This window comes from Letharia columbiana, assembly GCF_014066305.1.
Source record: "Letharia columbiana isolate WasteWater2 chromosome Unknown Sc0000092_s0, whole genome shotgun sequence".
In the NCBI taxonomy this organism is placed as follows: Eukaryota; Fungi; Ascomycota; class Lecanoromycetes; order Lecanorales; family Parmeliaceae; genus Letharia; species Letharia columbiana.
In genome coordinates, this window is record NW_023501137.1 from 1 (window position 1) to 20,382 (window position 20,382).

At 52.0% G+C, this 20,382-nt stretch overlaps 8 protein-coding genes across 8 annotated transcripts; 2 read left to right on the top strand and 6 right to left on the bottom strand.

Annotated features, from left to right (window-relative positions):
* Positions 1–797: 797 nt before the first annotated feature.
* HO173_012726 (uncharacterized protein) lies at positions 798–4,579 on the bottom strand (the record flags this gene model as incomplete). The annotated part of the gene is made up of 2 exons (XM_037314560.1): positions 798–889; positions 961–4,579. The coding sequence occupies 2 exons, from the start codon at positions 4,577–4,579 to the stop codon at positions 798–800; spliced, it is 3,711 nt and encodes a 1,236-aa protein (XP_037158526.1).
* An 816-nt stretch (positions 4,580–5,395) lies between these two features.
* HO173_012727 (uncharacterized protein) lies at positions 5,396–6,188 on the top strand (the record flags this gene model as incomplete). Its single annotated transcript, XM_037314561.1, has 2 exons — positions 5,396–6,002; positions 6,061–6,188. The coding sequence occupies 2 exons, from the start codon at positions 5,396–5,398 to the stop codon at positions 6,186–6,188; spliced, it is 735 nt and encodes a 244-aa protein (XP_037158527.1).
* Positions 6,189–7,203: 1,015 nt separating this feature from the next.
* Positions 7,204–7,528, bottom strand: HO173_012728 (uncharacterized protein; the record flags this gene model as incomplete). Its single annotated transcript, XM_037314562.1, has 2 exons — positions 7,204–7,269; positions 7,331–7,528. 2 exons carry the CDS (start codon positions 7,526–7,528, stop codon positions 7,204–7,206), a joined length of 264 nt encoding a protein of 87 aa, XP_037158528.1.
* A 610-nt stretch (positions 7,529–8,138) lies between these two features.
* On the bottom strand, positions 8,139–9,280 carry HO173_012729 (uncharacterized protein; the record flags this gene model as incomplete). Its single annotated transcript, XM_037314563.1, has 3 exons — positions 8,139–8,181; positions 8,241–8,830; positions 8,891–9,280. 3 exons carry the CDS (start codon positions 9,278–9,280, stop codon positions 8,139–8,141), a joined length of 1,023 nt encoding a protein of 340 aa, XP_037158529.1.
* Positions 9,281–11,226: 1,946 nt separating this feature from the next.
* HO173_012730 (uncharacterized protein) lies at positions 11,227–11,781 on the top strand (the record flags this gene model as incomplete). Its single annotated transcript, XM_037314564.1, has 3 exons — positions 11,227–11,313; positions 11,485–11,586; positions 11,638–11,781. 3 exons carry the CDS (start codon positions 11,227–11,229, stop codon positions 11,779–11,781), a joined length of 333 nt encoding a protein of 110 aa, XP_037158530.1.
* Positions 11,782–12,873: 1,092 nt separating this feature from the next.
* Positions 12,874–15,037, bottom strand: HO173_012731 (uncharacterized protein; the record flags this gene model as incomplete). The annotated part of the gene is made up of 2 exons (XM_037314565.1): positions 12,874–13,320; positions 13,376–15,037. The coding sequence occupies 2 exons, from the start codon at positions 15,035–15,037 to the stop codon at positions 12,874–12,876; spliced, it is 2,109 nt and encodes a 702-aa protein (XP_037158531.1).
* Positions 15,038–15,712: 675 nt separating this feature from the next.
* On the bottom strand, positions 15,713–17,870 carry HO173_012732 (uncharacterized protein; the record flags this gene model as incomplete). The annotated part of the gene is made up of 5 exons (XM_037314566.1): positions 15,713–16,081; positions 16,238–16,402; positions 16,562–16,845; positions 16,894–17,675; positions 17,812–17,870. 5 exons carry the CDS (start codon positions 17,868–17,870, stop codon positions 15,713–15,715), a joined length of 1,659 nt encoding a protein of 552 aa, XP_037158532.1.
* Positions 17,871–18,601: 731 nt separating this feature from the next.
* On the bottom strand, positions 18,602–20,069 carry HO173_012733 (uncharacterized protein; the record flags this gene model as incomplete). The annotated part of the gene is made up of 2 exons (XM_037314567.1): positions 18,602–19,911; positions 19,976–20,069. 2 exons carry the CDS (start codon positions 20,067–20,069, stop codon positions 18,602–18,604), a joined length of 1,404 nt encoding a protein of 467 aa, XP_037158533.1.
* Between the last annotated feature and the right edge of the window lie 313 nt (positions 20,070–20,382).

Consider the following 20,382-nt stretch of genomic DNA (forward strand, 5'->3'; position numbering starts at 1 on the left):
ACATAATGCATCATGCATGGGTTGGCCCGGAATTTCCAATGAAGACCCGAAGCTTTCCGTCACACCGCGGAATGAGATGCTGCACTTTGTCATTCTCTAGAGATTCAAGAATTCTTGGATACTCTTAATGACAACTTTGGGAGCCTTTCATCGCGAAAAAAAAGAGAAGAACGATTTCAGGAGCAGCAATACAGGGACGTCATAGATAGTCTGCAGTGATTTACAAAGTCGACGAGACCGACTGGGCACTGGACCTCTGCCGCAAATTCGGCTTGATCCATTCGCTACTGAAAGATGAACGAGTTTGATACATTTCTGCGTCTCAGTGTGCATCAGCGGTATGATCTCCCTCATGTCAATAATTCCATTACTCCAGATACACTGATTAGCTTTGCTTTCTGCAAATTGTTCCCAGGCGAGTTCGAAAGCTCGGACGTCAATTGGCTAACGACATAGTCTCGGATGGAGCACTCTACTTCTCGCCCACCTGCTTCACACTCTACATCTGTTTTACACAGACATGCTCATTGATGGAGCACCATGATGCGAAAGATGCCATCAAACTACATCGCCTGGCTAACGACCTGACGAATCTAGGCCTCCAAATTTTCTAGTGCGTCGACGAGTGTTCACCACATGGAGCACTTCTCCGTTTTCCCCGTATTTTGGCCAACGCTCAATCCTGCTCCACTGGACATCTCTTGCAAAGCGATTTGTGCAAAACATCAACACCTCTTTTTGTTAGTCATTTTTTTGATATATCTTTCTTTTCTCTCACAAATCTCCCATATGCCAATTCAGGAGCAATCTTGCCTCTGATTCTGGGCCAATCTCCGTTCGATCTCCGGCATAGCGTCTTGGGCCATTTTGCATAGCAATTGTACCATCTCTATCAAAAGACCTGGAAGTCAGCCGGTCAAATCAAGGAACGTAATACCATCATTACGGGATGTGACTTACGGTCGGTGAAGCTCGGGTAATCACCTGACGCTTCGATGGCTGCGTCGGCTCGAGCTTTGAACATGTTCAACATGCTTTGTGGACCACTGATAGAATGAGACTCTTCTGCATGCTCTGTCGTTGAGTGACGTTCGGTCTGATGGGGACAAGAGTCGGCGTCGTGGTCTTCGTGTCTACAGTCGTGCCCGGTCTGTTGCTCTTGACGTTCTGCCATACGACGCTGAGACTCTGCTGCTCTTCTTCTCCTTTCTTGCATAATTGATGCTCTCGGTTCCTGCTCGTCCGTCTTGCACTCGGATTCGGGTCTCTCATTCGACAATGGCTGAGTTCGTCCTGGGTGAGATCCTATGGCAGCACCTGGCATCGCTTGCCTTGCTTGCTGCACGTTGCTGTTACCCATTGCTTCTTGTCGTTGCGCTTCCCCATCTCTTCGGTCCTTGGGCAGTATCGGCTGTGGTGTTCCTCGGGAGTGTTGAGGTTGAGGATGCGGGTTGGCATTGACGAATCTCTGCTGTGGGTCTGAGACCTGTGGATGTGGAGGCGTGGGGCTTTGAGATCTCTGCTTCGGCGCTCCTTGTGGGTGTGGAGGCGGAGGAGGCTGAGGCATGGCACTTGCAGGCTGCCTTTGCTGTGATTCCCCCTGTGGATGAGGTGTTTGAGGATGTTGAGACATTGCATTTGGAGGCTGACCTTGCTGTCTGCCTCCTTGTGGGTGTTGCGGAGTACTCAGGGGATGTTGAGGTGGAGGATGTTGCGGAATTGCGTTCGGAGGCTGCCTCTGTTGTGGGGTTCTTGTGGGATGCGGTTGAGCGCCTTGAGAAATCTGAGGTTGAGGGGGGTGCTGTGGAGCTCCTTGAGGATGCTGAGGTTGAGGGGGGTGCTGTGGAGCTCCCTGAGGATGCTGAGGTTGAGGGGGGTGCTGTGGAGCTCCCTGAGGATGCTGAGGTTGAGGAGGGTGCTGTGGAGCTCCCTGAGGATGCTGAGGTTGAGAGGGGTGTTGAGCAGCTCCCTGAGGATGCGGAGGTTGAGGAGGGTGCTGTGGAGCTCCCTGAGGATGCTGAGGTTGAGAAGGGTGCTGTGGAGCTCCCTGAGGATGCTGAGGTTGAGAGGGGTGCTGTGGGGCTCCTTGAGGTCGTGGAGGCAACACAGGTTTTCGGACTGGCATTTGGCTCCTCTGATTGTTCCCCGGGCTTGGACTCGGCGTTCTCCCTGGGGTAATCTTATTCATTCCCGGGCCAGGAGAAGGGACCCTTGTTGGAGATGAACTGGGAGACAGATGGGGATGCTGACTGCCGGAGGGCCCGCGGTTGTGACCGCGCTGCGGCGTCTGAGGTGCTAGAGGATGATGCGGAGGCTCGACTATCGAGGGTCGATTTTGATGATTTGCAGGAGCTTGGTTGAGTCTCTGAACATTTAAGGCTGGATGCGCTCCTGGCGCTCCTAGTGGGTGAGGTCCTCCTGCACCAGGCTGATGAGTGTTCCTTGGCATTTGCTGGCCGTTGGGGTTGATCATTCCATGGCCAGGTTGAAGAACGTTCGGTCTGGGGCTGGGTGCACTCTTTCCGGATTCTGCATGGTCAAATGGCATCACCCCAAGTCCTCCGGCTATTGCCACACCATCGACGGCGAATCTTCCTATGTTCTCCAACCCATGCTCGACAGATCGACCTACTGCTTCGGCTCCTTTACCCAAGGCGTGTTCGTCTCTGCGCAGATGATCAGCTGCTTCGTTCAGACTTTGCTTCAGGTCATGCTCTCCCCTGCGGAGGTCTTGACCCAGCCCGAGGTGAGGCAACTCATGTTCGAGCTTGTGGAACTCATCCACTAGATGGTTCTCGCCCTTCCGAATCTCTTGCCCAAGCCCAGTATTGGCCACCTCGTTCTCGATTTTGTGGATATCTCCCATCAGGTTTTGCTCGCCTTTTCGGAACTCTTGCCCAAGCCCAATATGGGGGAACTCTTGCTCGAGTTTGTGAACCTCTCCAATCAGGTCATGCTCGCCTTTTCGAACCTCCTGGCCCAGTCCGGTACGTGAGAATGCGTTCTCGGCCTTGTGAACATCTCCCATCAGATCGTGCTCGCCTTGTCGAAGATCCTGTAGAACATTCATGGGGGGCAATAAACCCTCCGCGGCATGAGCCGCTCCTTCGAGGCCAGCTTCCAGACCATGTTCTCCTCTTCGAAACTCTCTTGCTGTCTGACCACCTAATTTGTGCACTTCCGCATCTGCCATACTAGTATCTCTTTGAACATCTCGCTCAAACCCGTTCTTGTCTTTCTGGAGGGAGTCTCGGGCATCACGGCCAGCTGATCGGAGTTCCCCTTCCGCTCTGCGACCGGCTCCTTCAAGGCCAGCTCCGAGAGCATGTCCATCTCCCCGCGAACCTGCTTCGCGGCCTCTCAAGGCCTTTTCAGCTTCTCCTTTACCCTTATTGAGTTTGTCCCGCGCATCCTGCTCCGCTCCACGAACTTCGTTTTCCATTCCACTGTTACGAATGTCCTCACTTGGTCTTCGAGCGCCTGAGTACGTATTGCCTTCGAAATGACTTTCATGAGCCGAATGTTGATCCTGTTGACTGTTCGAACCCTTGTATGATTGCATTCGAGAGAGACCCTCCCGGAGTCCTCGACTGTCAATATGAGGGTCTCCTTGCAACTTCTGCAGGTATCGTTCGATGCTTGCATCATCGACATGGTCACCCGTCTGCGATGAATCATGTGCGTTTGATTCTTCTCTAATACGGGAGTCGACTTCTGTGGTGCGCGTCTCTTCGTCTCGACCTTCATTCCGGTCTTCCTCTTCCACATCACGCGGTTGAGAAACGCCAGCTAATTGCTTCAACATCGCCCATCGAGCTTTTGTTTCGGCACTGACCTTAGGCCTTGGGCTTGGACTTCTTCTACGACGCTCGATTCCGGATGGTGACACTAGATGAACCGAGTCCAATCGCTCGCTAGAACCCCGACGTTGGTCTGAAGAGCTGCTCGTGCGAACATTGTCATATTTGTGGTTGATGTTTGCGGCTGGCATGAGGTTTGCCGGTTCCTGTGGCTCGCTGGTTCCGTAGCGATGGTCTGAACCTCTACTTGCATGAGGATCCATCAAGCCCGGGTCTAGGAAGGGCGTTGACATCGTGTTTCCGGACTGTGATCTCTCGCTCAAGTCAGAACGACTTTCTAGATTGCTGTGATTGCCATTGTTGCCGAAGGCCTGACTCGGGGAACGGCCAGGAGTTAAAGTTGCGGATTCCATTTGCTCACGAGAGTCGAGAACACGATCTGAATTCATTATAGTGCGATCATTCTCATAGGACTGGCCTTCGGACTGCGTCGACACCATGTTTGTTGAATCTGGCCTGTCGTTATCGTCGTAACGCTGGTTTGAAACGCTACTTGCGCGGACATCCCTTGAGACCGAGCTTGCAGACAGGTGACGTTCGAGATCCATAGTGTTTGAGCTGTTGATCGTCTGCCATCGCCCAGATGCTGACCTTGCCGGAGACTCGAATTGTGCTCCAGCGTCGAAGTCCGCTTGGTAAGTATCACTGCCCACGAAGCTCTGATCATCCATCTCGAAAGGCTCCTTCGTCCGGGATTCGACTGGAGTCGAATCATTCATGGATGTCCGTGTGTTGATGCGCTCCTCCTACGAAAAGCTGACCTGCTTAGGGTTCCATCTAAATTCAGGAAGACAATGTTTAGGTCTGGATGTCGACCTCGTATAGAAGTTGTCGCATAGCAGGCCTGGCGTACTACTGTGCAGTGGCTAGTCTATAACAGGGCTCCGTTGATTTATTTCGGTGTCTACGAAAGTATAGGCTGGGTTGCGGCTATGAAAGCAAATATTGTGCCTAAGGTACTCGAAGTCAGCTTACATACTCCGAAACTCTCTTTCTCGCTTACCTCTAGCGCTATATCTAAGCGGCAAGCCGGCCTTTTCAGCTACCTTGGTTTACCTCAGCATTTGAGACGATGTTCTTACCATCTAAGCACCATCCGACACTAACATCCAACAGTGGTGACTAAGCTGTTCGCCAAATAATAAGCTGATTTCAGCTGCTGCATCCACTATGCTGACTTCGGCTCCAAGAGCCTCATCGGAGGTCTCCTAGTCAGTGCACTTGCGAAATCATACACCTTGGAGGCGTCTCTGTCTAGAATGCGTACTCAGCCTCTGACCGAGGTGCGCTATCTTAGGATAACATCAATAGTTCTCTGAAAGAAATGGAATCTCCCGAACCATTTAAAAACCACCATCTGGGCCGCCTCTTAGAACGTTCCAATCTTATATCTTCACTGACTCTCAGTCTCATTCACCACGGATTCTCCAGCTCTTCTCTCACCACCACTTCCACGAACAAACTCTCACAGAAGATCTACTTCAAGAAATTCTTTAGCTCGTCACTTGATCCTTCAATCTCAACTTTCCAAAAAGATGTCTCAATACGGTCAGCAACAGCAGTATGGTCAACAGGGCGGCCAAGAGGATTATAGCCAGCAGGGTCAAGACCAGGGTTACGGTGAACAAGAACACCAAGGCTATGACCAGCAACAGCAAGGCGAAGATCCATATGGCCAACAGGACCAGAATGGCTATGGAGAGGAGCAACAAGGGCAGGAGGACCCAAGCCAGCAGGGTTTCGGCCAACAAGACCAGCAGGGCCCCATGAATGGCCAGCAAGGCCGCCAAACTCCTAACAGACGCCCCGGCCAGCCCGGCCAGCAAGGCGCCATGACCAAGCGTCAGCCTGAAGCCGGCAAATCTGAAGCTGGCAAACCTGGGCCTGGCAAGACTGAAGCTGGCAAACCTGGAGCTGGCAAACCTGGAGCTGGCAAACCTGAAGCTGGCAAAACTGAAGCCGGCAAACCCGGGGAGCTGAAGAAGCTGGAAGAGGGCAAACCTGAAGCCGGTCAACCCGGGGAGCTGATGAAGAAGGAAGAGGGCAAGGTCGGAAAGGAGATGGCCCACAAGCCCGTCGGCAAATCTGGCAGGACATACGACAAAAATCACCACAACGCCATGTACCACCAGGGCAAAGTCGGTGAGTACTTCTGATAGCAATCGTTGTCCCCACATGCGGTTGCTGACGCTCGATACAGCTGCCGGTGGGTTCACAAAGGATCACATGGAGTCCTTCATCCACCTCGGTACCTACGCTCTCGGTGCCCTCTCCAACCAGCACGGTCTGGCTCCTGATGCACCGCATCCGGAGGGAGAGGAGGAGTGACTCTCCCGAACACTAGGACTACCCCGGCTACTTCGTCTGCGCCTGGGGTTCCTGCTGTCGTTTGAAGGATGGACAGCTAGACAAGTCGTACTGGGCTGGGGGCTGACGGTGTTTTGCCTTAGCTTGGCGACGGTGCTGTTGTTGACGCTGTTGTTCGCTGCGCATGTTTTGCTGCTGGGGGTGGTCGTTACGATGTATCTGCGTGGTTCTTTCCGGGGATGGGTGACAAAAGGGGGGGGGAGGAAGCGAAAAGTGCGTTCGTAGATGGATAGATGGATAGATAGATAAGATCTTGCAACTGTGATGGTGTCTTGCGTCTGACCTATCTCTCTACGCATGCATCTCTGTCCATACGCTCACACTCAAGCCTCACAGCCAACACTCACCCCGCGATCCCATTTCACTCCCATTCTTCCACCTCTCTTACCAAAACAATCCTCAACGGCTCGACCCCACTCGAACATGTACGCCACTCTACCAAATCGGCCCGTCTTCGAAACCCCGAGCCCCCGTGGCGCCCTCGCCAGACTTCCAGGCCCCAGCAAGCAAGCAAGCAACCCCACCAAACACCAGCACATGCTCGAAAAGGAAAGTCGAAGCAAGACGCGACGTTGGTGGAGGCCGGCGGGGCTCTTTTGATAAGCGGACACCCAACTCCCTCGCTTGTTAAGGTAAAGTAGTGCTCAGTCAGCGCTAAGAGCTCGCTTAGGCGCATTGGTCCGTTTTGGCGGGAAAGCTTACTTTACTTTTACTTTACTTTACTTTACTTTCCACATCCTGGGCGACTCCGATGTTGGTCCGGGGGTGGATGCAAGGGAACTTGTCGTAATTCAGGTGGGGACAAGATGGTCTGAGCAGTTGAGTTTTTTTGGTCGGTAGAGAATAGAAAGTAGAAGCGTTATTCGAGCACCGGAGTGAACACGTTTTTTGTCTAATATCAACACAAGTGCAATGAAAGCAGGCAATGCAAACTACCGACAATCCCATCTCCAACCACTCACTATCCTACATCGCTCTACCGCTTCCCTCCCTTCACAGGCACCTTGGGGCGCGGCGACCCTTTACCACCAATGTTCAAGTTCTAAGCCCAATTGCTGTTAGCCGTTCGCTCCCCAACCCTTTTGCCTCTGGACAGCTCTTACCAAACTCTGCCCTCCGAGGTTGAGCCCTCCTAGTGCTTGCCCTTGGTCGTTTTGGTCTGGTTGAGGCGCTGGGGCGGGAGTAGTAGCAGGAGCGGACGCTGGAGCTTCTGCGGGTTGTGGGCCTGCGATGCCACCAAAGAGGCCAGAGATGACGGGGCCCATGATGGGCGCCATGAGGCCGCCGAAAAGTCCTGCCATTGCGACTGAGTTGGATTTTTGGATGTAGAGAGTGCGGTCGTGTGAGTCTTGAAGGGTCTTGAAAGGGCAGAGACTCGTAGAAGAGTGGTCTGGTGAAGGGGAAAAGGCAAAAGGATGGTCAATAATGAGCAGACATGGTCAACAAGACGCCAAATTATATATCTGGAACACAAATAGAACCATAGAAAAGAGACTATGTTAGCCCATGAATTGACCAGCGAAGCTTACTGCTGCTCCACAGTGGCGTATGGGTCTCTCCTCAGCCGCGTAGTTCAGCAGTCATCAAATGAGACCTAGCTCCTGTGATGAGTAAGACGCTACAGTGTGGCGGTCTTTGACGATGGGAGCTACCACCTGAATAGGATTATCAAAGATGTGATGACGGCTGTCTGTAAAGGCTGATGGGTTCTAAGAATGACAGCCCACGGAGAGATCGAGAAAGGACGACGGTTAGCGGTCTGAATTTTGGACATCACCCTCTGTGGTTATTTTCTCTGCATTGACAAGGTTGGCACTTTGACTGGGATCTACTATACTCGCTGACAGTCGACGAAAGCTCGTGATAATTGACACCTGCTTAGACAGTACTGTTTTGACCATACTGCATAGCTCACGTTGGCGGCTCATATGGCTTGACGAGCATCTCGCTGAAACTGCGGTACAATGACCCGTTAGCCAAGTCACAGGAAGTCTAAGCGCAATAGGCCCTCACCTCTCCAGTTTCTCCTTTCCCCTAACCTCCTCCACCAGCAATGGCATCTTGACGACATTGAATTCATCATATAGCTCCTCAATCTGCTCCAAATACTTCTTCTGCATTTTTCTCCTTGAATTGCATTGCTCGCAGGGATTATTCTTTTTCGGGAATAGCAGCTGATTTACCACAATGGCGTGTGTATCGATTTGGTACGATGAAAGCTCCTGGATCATGCGCTCCGTCTCGTATAACGACAAGAACTCGGGAATACAGACGCATACGAAGGTCGTCATATCTGGGTTCTTGAACTGAGTGTTGACCTCTCCAATGGTTTCTCTCAGTGTCTCCATCTTTGCGATGACCTCGTCCAGATTCTGTCCACCAGGTAGTCCACCTCTTGCGCCAATGACGGAATTAAGCATAGGTCCAAACTGCGTAGATAGCTGTGAAATCTTCGCCAGCGCTTTTTCCATCACTGTCGGAAATTGTAAGAATCGTAGAGTATGACCTGTAGGTGCGGTATCGAAGATGATGGTCTCGTAAGAGAGCGATTTGACCTGCTTCAGCACCTCTGCGAAGGACATGGCTTCGTCCACACCAGGTATCTGCGAGACCAGTCAACTGCATGACTTGGATATGATCAGCTTCATATCCCGAAGACTCACGCTAAATGCCAAATCCTGCATCATCCCTCCCATTCCCCCAGTCTGCGCCATAATCTCCTCGGCCCCTTCGCCACCCTCCTTGAGTAGATCTTGTATACTCCCATTCGGATCGATCTCCATAGCGCTCAGGTTGGTGAAGCCATCAATCAGTCTCGCCTCTTTACCGAACTTCTGGCTGAAAGCATCGCTAAGGTTGTGCGCGGGGTCTGTAGAGATGAGGAGAACGGATTTGCGGACACGGGCGAGCTGGATGGCGAGGGAGCAGGAAGTGGTGGTTTTGCCTACACCTCCTTTGCCGCCGACGAAGATCCAGCGGAGAGACTTTTGGTGTATTATGGATTCGAGAGTTGGTGCGAGATCTTCCGAGTCGGCGTCGACTGTTGCGGACATGTTGGTGAAGGGTGGTGGGGTCAACTGTGGTGTTGGATGATGGTGGTACAGATTGTGTAGTTCAGAGTATGTTTAAAGAATAATTAGGATTGTTTGGAGAGAGTCACGAGTATTGGCAACTGGAGTGTCAAAGTTGGATGATGGCCTGACGTAGCTTTGAATTGTGAATTCTGATGCTTGAACTTCGAAGCCTGGAGCGCGGGATCATCGCTGGCCAGGCTCTGAAGTAGACTACGAGTAGAGTAGCTGGACCCTTCAGCAGTCACGCAGCCTTTCTAAAGTACCCTTCTCACCCGGATGCCCCGTTTCAAAATGATCTTAAGGAAGTTAAGGTCCCCTTGAGCTACGAGAGGTATTGCAGACCGCTACATCTTTTGTCTCTCCTCCCTTATTCCTCATCATTCCACTGTCACTGTCAATCCGCAACATGGAAAACCCTGGTCAATCTGAATACCTACCCAAGGAACCCTCCTCACTCCTCCCAGCGGCTACCACCAGCAAGTCAAAAGATCCCATAACCTGCCACGTCCTCGACCTCGTCAGCGGCGTCCCTGCTCCGGGCCTTTCAGTCTCCCTCACCCTTCTCAAGCCATTTGGTCCCTCGGCCGCCTTCAAGGCCCTCACCAACGCAGACGGTCGAATTTCGAGCTGGGAAGCCCCAGACGGTCCATCCCTAGCCGAGATTTTCGAGAATCTACATGAGCATCCGGAAGGCGGAATGGTATGGTCGTTGAAATTTGAGACGGGAAGGTACTATGGGGTGGGTAATACCTTTTTTCCAGAAGTGGAGGTCAAGTTTTCGGTATTGCCGGATAGGGGACATTATCATGTGCCGTTATTGCTGGGGCCGTGGAGTTATACTACATATCGAGGAAGCTGAGACAATGGCTCGACCGCAATGAGCAACGGATATTTTGGGACTATCTGAGGATGTATGCGGATGGATTTTTGGGTGCCTGCCCTACATACGAGATATCATTGGTTCTGTTCAGAAGGATACACGCGCGCCGAAGATTCCTATCTCGTACTCACTCATTACCGACAGCCATTAAGATCAACACGAGGTGAACGTCAATAAGGGCTTGATTTCTACTGTGAGGCTCTCTTGCGATCTTCTGACTCCTGTACATGCCTGCCTCTTCAGTGTTTGGGGCAAGCAAGGCTTGGTCGGTTTTTCCTCATACATTATTCACCGCCATAATTAAGCCACTGACGAGGCTACTGAAAGCCATGGATTTCGAGGCAGCAAACGGCGTCCCGAACCGGATGAGGCTCTGTCGCGGGTCCAGGTACACAGTAAAACAGGGCGTCGCTCACTAGCTCCTGCATGTCACGTTGTACTTTTATGAGCCGCGATGGTAATGTTCATGAACAGAGACTCATCCTTATCAGATCGAATTCTGTCCGTCGTGAAAGTCGATCAAGCTCTCGCTACATATCGTTTGAGTATCGGATCAGCCTTGCGCTCGCGAGGCGGCCAATGACGGGCAGGATAGGCAAGCTTGCAGCGGGGACTACCAACCCACAATTACCTTTTTCGTTGTGATTCGAGCATCTTGAGCCTAGAAACGTTCCATGCTGCTTGAACACAACTCCCCGCCTTGTTTATACGTGGCGAGGGAGGAGTGGATGAGGTATGGCAACCTGCAGCAGCACGCTGACATTCGGGGTTGGAAATGCGAATGCTTAGGAGCCTGGATCATTGGCTAGAGAGCGATCTTCGGCTGGAATCGGTATTCGTGAGATATCTATCATGGTTCATGACTAGGTGTCGTCGCCCTGGGAAAAGGTCTGGATTTGAACCTCTTACTGACTAGACAGTTGGGTTTGTCTTTCCGCTCAGTGAGATTCTCCAAAGCGGTAGACGACTCCCTTCGCACAAAAGGGAATGCCCTCCTCTCTTGCTCTGACTTTGATCTACACTCTTCACCCGCGCAGCTCCAACAATGCCTTCAACAAACTCCACTTCCAGTAATGCCTACACCACCTACTTCGTCCCCGGCTACTCCATATCCCGACACATAATGTTCACCGTATGGCTTACCTCGGTGCTTTTTTGTTCCAAATGATATCTCTTCTTGAGTCGCAAGACATGTTCCGAGAGTGGTACCTTTGTGCCACCTTCGATACCACTCCCAAACTCTGTCTTGGGACTTGGATTGCATTCTGCCGTAGAAATGCTAACTCGGAAATGTGTCCGATAGCATATACAATACCATCTCGGTCCTTATGTCTCCGTGCGACCATTCACCTACCAGCAGAGGGAGGGGTATCTGATCAGTAACCCCGGCAGTGCCTTGACCAAGGTCAGCATCCTTCCTTCAGGATCAGCGGTGAGCATGCTGACGTGTACCCAGAGCCAGATAGAAGACCTTCAATACATGTCCCGGCAATACGAGCAGCAAGAGGCCGAAAGAATGATAAGAGCGAGCGGAGCTCTAGACAGGGCTGATGTTTACATCAATCGACCGATACCGGTCCAGCAACGGTATGGACACTGACCCGGAGCGGTGAAGCGGAGTTGGTCTGGCAGCTGCGTGTATATTAGACGGCCCAGCCGTACAAGTCCGGAGGAAGCCCTGGTCATCAATCATCATCCAGAGTCATAGCCACTTTGGTACATACCCGAACCCGAGCGCGCGATTGCGCTCTCATACCATACGTACCACACACACAACGAACGTACCTATGACTTATACCATCTATATCATACCCGTATGACTAGTCTCTCGGTTGTTCCATCGCACCACTCCCCCACACGCTTCTTCATCTTCATGTTCCTAATTAGCTTCATTGGCTATGGCCTGCCCTGTCTTCTTTCCTCTTTGCTTCCCTTCTTCCTCCAATTCACCTTCTCCTCCCTGGCCCCATTCTGGTCGTTGTGAATCATGCTTGATGGGTGTGGGGTAAACAGGACCTGCGACGTTGTTCTGAGGTCCAGCGAGCAGGAAGGAAGGAGGGATTGACTGGGCGTCTGGGAAGAGCAACAGTACGCTGACATGCTTCCTGCCTCTGATCGGTGCCGCAATCAGGGTTTCCTCGTTCGGGCATGTTCAATCCATGATGACACATGATCACCATCAACACCATCCAACACATCACTTCGAGACAACACATCCACACATGCTTCAACCCAACACCCACAATCCTACCTCAACACATTCCCACACCCACGCGACGACACCCCAACACACCAGCCCGCCTCCTTCAACCCTCATCAGACTTCCACACGTAAGCAGCATCGGAAGTAAGATACCACGTCCTCGGCCAGGCTCCCGAACCAACGCGACGTCCGAGAAGCGCCAGGCTCCACCCCCCCGCGGAAATCTGATGTCCCGGATCGACACGTGCCTTGAGGTCAACGAGTCACTGAAAAGGCACGGGGTACGGGAGTGGACGTCGTGCGTGGAAGGTTTGCTGCCGAAGTCCACACGTGCCGGACTTTAGAATCTCAATCCTACGTCTCGACCACGAATATCCTTCGGTCTGAGACAAGGCCGAAATCTAGACTGTTCGGTCGACAACTTTGTTGATGTTACATTGTAAACGATATATACACCACATGTATACACAACCGCCAACGTCCCGGGCCATCAGCAGGCGCTGACCAACTCATACGCCACGGCACCCAACCGGACCCCCACCGGCGCGCCCCCCATCTCCGCCGTAAAACTCACCCTGCTCAAACCCCGCCAGCTCCCCTCCTCCATCCGCACGGTCCGCATCCCCGGCCCCGGCACCGCCACCGTCCGCTCCGTCCCCGACGCCGCACCGATGCCGAACATCTGGACCGTGCAGGTCGCCGTCACTTCGGACGGCGTGTCGCCGCACGAGAGGGCGAGGGATGTGATGGAGAAGGAGAGGGAGTCGGGGGCGAGGGTGATTTGTTTCGGTTCGGAGGCGGAGAGGGCGAGGAGGTGGGTCGAGGGCGGGAGGGGGGATGTGGAGTTGGAGGTGGTGGTGGTGAAGGGGGCGAAGGTGGTGAAGTTTAGGCCTTGGAGGATGAGGGGCATGGAGGGTATGGGTGGGATTTCGGAGAACTGGTGGTCATAGTGTTAGCGAGATTGTGCACGAAGAGCGGTGGAAGGGACGTACGTTTGTGGTCATGTTTTGGGCGGTTGTGCCGTTGGTGCAGAGGGGGGAAGTGCTGGTGGTTATTGGCTGGGATATTTGAGAGCTGGACGTAGATGCTGGTAGTGAGATTGAGGTATTTGGCTGTATCATTGGTGGAGAGGGTGGTGGTATGGGTGTAGATACCGGAGGTATCGTGGTCGAAGTATTTAATTGTATTATCGGAGGACGAGGGGGAGTAGTAATAATAGACCCCACCACCGCAGCCAAAGCCTGAGACGAACCAACGATCGCCGGCGTAATCATGGGAGCCGTAGGTCCACCCAAAGGTGAAACATTCGTAGCATTTGCCTGAGCCGGCGGCGTTAGAAGGCTCGACCCATCATCCGGGAAGTACTCCATCGTGGGCGAAGACGTTGCATTCGCCAGAGTCGGCGGCGTCAGCAGCGAGGATCCATCGTCTGGGAAGTATTCTCCTGTCGGAGAAGAAGGCGGAGCCGTAGGTCCAGCTGTTGATGGGAAGACGGTGGCATTGGCCTGCGACGGCGGTGTCAACAACGACGATAGGGGAAAATATTTTCTGGTTGAGGAAAAGCCAATTGTGGTCGTGCTTATCGGTGTGTCGGTGACGACCGTGTAGAGGAAATAGCTTGAAAAGTGTCTGTCGGTCTGTTTTGCGAAACCGGATCCTGTAGCTCTGAAGCCGTGTGAGGAGCCTGAGCCGAATGGAAGCGTTTGGTTGCTAGTGTTGCGGTAGGGATATGGGGCTATGATTGGGGTGCTGGTGATGATTGGCAAGACGAAGGGAGAAGTTCGTTCAGCGACTGGGCTGCTCTGATATTTTGCAGAAAAGGTTGTTGGTCCAGTCGCAGTAGTGGAGCCCAGATTAGGGATGACAGGCAATGTGGCGTTTGCGATTGGAACCGCACCGCCTGTAGATAGGGGCACCACGAGATTCGGTGTAGTCACAAATGGAGGTACAGTGGGAGGCGTAGAAGCGTTGTCAGAGGCTGGTGCAATTGGTGTGTTTGAAAGCTGCGCGTTTGGAGCAGGGACAGGAGCGATCTGGGGATTCGATGCGTTACTGGGACTCGGACAGCTAGGAACCTGGTTCGCTGTCACCGTCATCCATACTGTCACAGTCGTTAACTGCGTTTGCGGAGTCACAGTGACCGTCACTGTTTCTGTCTGCGCCTGAGAAGTTATCGTAATCGTCTCCGGAGCTGGGGTTATAGTGACAGTTTGTGCTGGCAGAGTAGTCGTCTTTGAAGGCAGTGTAACCGTTTGCTGAGGCGGACATTGATTCCCCGATCCACTCTGACCATTCTCGCCATCCCCATTGCCCTGCTTTGTATATGGCGATGTAGCGTTCTGATACGGCGCTCCCTCGGTTGGATACGGCTCAACGGCGCTGCTTCCGAAGCTGCTACCGGTGTTGGCAGTGCCCGAGGGTACAGGGAACCATCCTGAGCCCGTCGCAAAGCTATTACCCAACGGTGTCCTCAAGCTACCGGAGGAAGCCATGCTTGGGTAACTGGTACTCTTAGTCGGGTTGGGGGAGAAACCCTGAGGTCGGAGTTGGCTAAGAGATTGAAACTTTTCGTCGTTCTTCTTGTTTGGCGCGCCATCGGCCAGCATAGAGAGACATGTTGCTAGTAGCAGCAGTATGGTAAGGACAGACATCATGGCTCTCCATTGAAGAATTGACGAGAGCACATAGGAACGTAATCACAAACAGAACAGAAAAGACTGTGATCGATAATGACAAAAAAACCATGAAATCAGCTTGACAGGGTTCAAAGACATTTAGATAGGAGAATCGCATCAAAGGCTCCGACCATGATCCTTTCATCTGACATAGGTAGCAACAGCATTGGTTCCTCGCGCACGTATCACGAACTACCCGAATGGTGAAGGGCACGCTCCGTACCTCTCCTTGGATTTGCATGTGCATAACCCTCATGACGCTTGGAGCGCATAAGTGGATGAAGATGTTACAGGACAGATGACGAAACACTGGTTTGGCAAATGTCTGTGGGGAAATGGGAAGGAGAGTCAAAGCACATTTTGAAGCGACGCCAGCGCCAATTGTGGCTGCTGTGGCTCGGAAGCTACAAAAGTGGAGCTTTTTGGCAGTCTGGTTAGGGGCGTAAATTGTTTCCACCCATGCTTTCGAGATATTCCTGCATCAACAATCTATCATGAATTTAGCTTGAGCATGTACTATTCTACTGTGGAGCAATGAGGCTTGCGCCTAGCCAAAGGGCGCGCAATAAAGGGGGTTTATGGAAGAAGATAAGTCCACCATGATTCGACACCAACGATCCAGTCCAGACCAGAGAATAGTGACCCGCACCACTTCTACTCTTGCGAGGAACGCTCCAGCTGCGCTGCACACGTGTTGTTGGACCAACCCAGGCTCAGGTTGTCCATGTACCAGTCAACGGGCGTGGTTCCAACCGTCGCGATGATTTGAAGCCCCGTCAAACCGCGGAAGCCGTCAGCAAACTCCACTAACGCCAAAGAGCAATTCTTCATTCCTGGGCAGGGGGCTTGGGTAAATCCCTGAGTAATGACACTGAATATAGACCAGTTCTGATAGCCTTTGACCATGATGCTGCAGTCTTCGGGGCCAGGATTGGTGCAGCCAAGATAAGCTGAGTAGGCATCGATCCAGTAGGCACTATCCGATGCCCTCGGTCCACTACCAATCTCACCAGACATTTCGACCTATAAGATTTCCGGGTCAGCATTCCATCTTCAAGGCGAAAAACCGAGCAATGACAGAGCCCGAACGGGTACCGAGAGTCTTTTGCTCGCGAAACATGTCTCGCGACTCGTAGTGTGGTCCAGGATAAGAGAGATTTGCTCCAAGAATCTACATACCCCCGCGTCTGGTGAACCGGTCGCCCCTGTCCCGTCCGCGCGATATACTGCGAGCTGTGGAGGCGAGATAGGTGGAAAAGGATCAGATGGAGGAGGAACGTATCCGAAGTACTCTTGGAAGAATAGCTTATGGTAGGGATTGAAGATAGGAGGGATATCTGTGTCCTACACAGATTTTGGAGTTAGCGTTTTTCCTTCAAGGCAGAGTCTCGAGCCAGAAGAGAGCTCGAAGGGGTGTTAAGAGCGTCTTTGCTCCTGGAACATTGTTTTGCAACCCGAAAGTGCTTCAATAAAGGAAGACGTGGGCTCAGAAGATATACATACCCCAGGACCTGCCGAAAAAGCTGGTAAATCGTCGAAGTCTATCATGAACTGAGCGGATGCATCACCACATGAAGAGGCAATGGCAGTGGCCGCGGTTCTCGAGGCTGTCGAAGTGTTTGAATACAAGGCATGGCTCGTGGTCAGCTGAGCTCCAGACGACGAAGACGTGCTTGTTGGGAAGGGAGTAGGGATCGGGTCCCACGCATAGACGCCGACCGTAGTGGTTGCACCCGTGGGAGAACTGGATTCTGTTTGCACTGGGCTAGAAAAGGTGCTAGAGGTCGCTTGAAAACGTGTTAGTTGATGCTCAGTTCACAGCCTGGGGAGCTTACGAGAAGATTTTGGCTCAGATTGTAGTGCTGTCGCTGTGACTGGGACAGCAATTGGTGATGTATCTGAAGATGACGGAAATGTGCCATCATAGTTGTTGGTCCAGGAGACAGCCACACCATCGATGGTTGCGACGACGATATCTGTAACATCCCTAGCCTTGATTTGATGGGTTGCGTTGCCAGGAGAAAAAGACACAATACCGGAAGTTGGAATAATGACTGATCCAATAGCAAGGGATTTGACCGTGATCAACGTCGACATGCTCGAGTTCCAACCGTGAGATGCAAGTCCAGTGTACGCTCCGGCTGAGGCAAAAGCAGTGAAACTGGCCAGCGTCTGGGTTTCGGTACGAGTTTCGGTAACTGTCTTAGTGGAGGAAAGAGTCAAGTAGCTTGTGACGGGAGTGATCTCGACGGGAGGAGCAACATAGCCGGGAGGAACTGGCTGCAGAGTGACGATCTGAGTGCTAGTGATCAGGGAAGCCGAAGCTGGTGGTGTTGCACCGAGCCAGGTCGTGGTACCATTGTCCTCGATGAAAGAGTAAGCTGCTTGACCTTCGACTGGCGAGGAAGCCTGGATGACGCTGATGACCTGAGTGGAGATTACGGAGGCGGTGACGGTCGTTGTGATTGCAGTCGAAGTTACTTGTGCAGCTCCGTTGACCATAGCTTTGATGTCCGCAGTGGCCATTGGCCCATTGCCAAGAGCGTAGATTGTCTCGGTAGTTGGCGAAGCAGGTACGGTGACAAATACCGTTGACAGGGGGCTGCAAGAGCCGTTTCTGGAGATTCGAGGTCAGTGTCACTCGTCGCAGGTAAGTTACACAACGCGTGATCCTTCCACAGAAAGTTTCAACGAGGACGTGATGTCCTCATACAGTGGGCTAAGGATATCGATATCGTGCTGAGGATACTTACTCTGCAGTGGCAGCAGCAGCACTGATGCCAACCAGGAGGAGTGGCTTAAGAGAACGCATCTTGGTAAGGAGGCAAGTGGTAAATAATCTAGGAAAGATGGCTGTACTTTGCTGATACAACGAGTGTGATTGACTTCTTGACGCAAACGAGTGTAGGTAGATGTGATTGAAAAAGAAGGTGAGGTGATGCTGGTGTCGAAAGTTTTAAGGAGTTCCGTTATTTTTGTTGATCAAAGCAACCGCGCTAGTGCTGGCCAGTAACGGCTATTCACAGCTATGGTAAGAGCGGCCTGCAAATATCGCGCATACTGGCGTGAGTGAATTCTTTGACACTCCACTGGAGTAGAGTCCCTCTATGCATGACTTTTGATAAACTCTCTTACAATTTTACACACGGGGCGGAAAGGATTTCAATCATGAAGTGCTCTCATACAGAATAACACTGACATGCTTTTTGTAAGAATCTTTTTAGCAAGCATTGTGTTGCAATTCGATACCAACCATATATGGGATATGAAACATGGGTATTTGTGATGTTGGGGGGAGCCTTGGGTTGGCTATATCCCAGCCATCAGCGACGGTATAAGGAGAGTCTGCCAATCTTGTCAACCGAACATAGGATCGGCCCTCCTACCACGATGCCGGGTGTGGCAAATAGTCCTCGATTCTAGAATTGCGTACAGGCAGAATATCCCTGGATTAGATGGGGTTCAAGCAGAGCAAAAGGAATTATCCGAATGGTTTAGTATGGTTTTGTAGGATTGGGGTTACATTTACGTAGGTTGGTAAAGCTATTCTGACGCGCTGGCTATCTCTCCCTCGTGCAGGAATTCATTTAGATCTCTCATTGAACATGACGTGCCAGAAGAGGTGCTCCCATCGCTCTCGAGCTTCTTCGAATTGGGAGAAGCCTCTGCAATCAACGGCGAATTGTATACAGTCGTCCCCGAGGTTGACGTCCTGTTTCTTGTTTGACCTGATTCTGAGAATCGGAGAGAATGGCGAGGACCCAATTCTGTAGAAGGACAGTAGTCGGTGCTTTCCATGGGCAGGTCTTCGTCTGAGCATTCAATCGCGATCAGCGGCTCTGATCTGGTGGTTGTCTGAGCATGATTGGTGGAATCCTGTGAAGCCTCAGCACTGGTCAGGATTTGTTCTCTTCCTGCTGATGCTCTCGATGGAGCTTCGTTGTCGGGAGCCTGCTGTCCAAGGGAAAGCCCACTGCCCTGAATCATCGTCGTGATCTGGGTACGTCGACTTAGCTGGCTCGAGTCCCTGGAGATGCTAGAAGCAGCACGTTGATAATCCAGACGTTTCCCAGTACCTTCACTCAAAGCAAAGATTGACGACCGGCTGCGCCTTCCCGAACGAAAGACTCTCCATCGTTTGATGACAAATTCCTTGACAGGCTGAACAAAGACGGGATGATCTTCTGATCTCAACACGGGCTCTAGTGACCAACGGTGACCATCATCACTTACAGTTCGCACTCGCAGGCCGCGCATCGCTTTGAGAACGTTCTTCTGCTCGACCCTACCATATGGGTTTAATGCCTCTGATCGGGGACCAGAAAGCCCAGTTAGAACTCGATGTGAAGAAGCTGACTTCAAGCGGCGTCGGTAGCGTGAAGGTAAAAAGCGACGTCGTTCAGGCTCCTCTCCAGATAGCTCGCTATGACGGCGCCGTTTCGTGTCAATGCTCTCCTTGGCGGCTCCGTCTTCTCTCTGTCTCAAACGTCGGTTGAGTGAGACTTGTTCTGCTAGAAGTGATTCTCGTGACAGCGCATCATCTCTCTCAGGCCACAATGACGCAGTTGAATTGTTGCGAGCTTGATGGCCAAATGCTGGTGAATGCTTCCATTGCGTGTGCTGTCTCAAACTGCTCACAAGTCTTGTATTGAGCCAATTGTCATCATTCTGATTCGTTTTGTGGTCACAGGTAAGGGGCAATGTCAGGGTGTCCATGTTTTGTGGTGTTGGGAAACTTCGCGCAAGCATTTGTACAGAGATTATCTGCGCAAGAACACACTTCCACAGATCGTCATCGCTCGCCAGTCCGGTTGGTTCTCGTGCGTCCCAAGAAGAGAGACATAGAACAAAGGCTACCCACTAGAATCAGCATAACATTAGGGGCTGCAACCGCACAAGGTTGGACAGTATTCTCACACGTCTTATTCCCAGGCAGGTTCGTAGACATCCAGCTCCAATCACGCCAGTCTACCACTTCCTTGTGTATTATATCCAACACACTGTGGCCCATGTGGGAGCGTAGGCCAGGATATGCCTCTTGCAATATAGTTAAAGCAGCATATGCAGTCGATGGATCATCGCTCGAGGTAGTGATTTAGTCGTTGTTGATAGCCAAGAAAGGTCTAGCCATATACAAGGACACGTGGTTGTGTAGTCGTTCCGCGGGGGGATTCGCCGCAGTTCCTCAGTTGTGAGTCCGAGGCCGATGTACTCTACTGCTATGCCACAGGGATTGGGTTCTTGAAAGCTGGATTGTCGCAGAGTGATAGCATAGGTATTCGGTAAGGGTTCGGAAATAGATAAGGAATGCTGAAAGGTGAGAG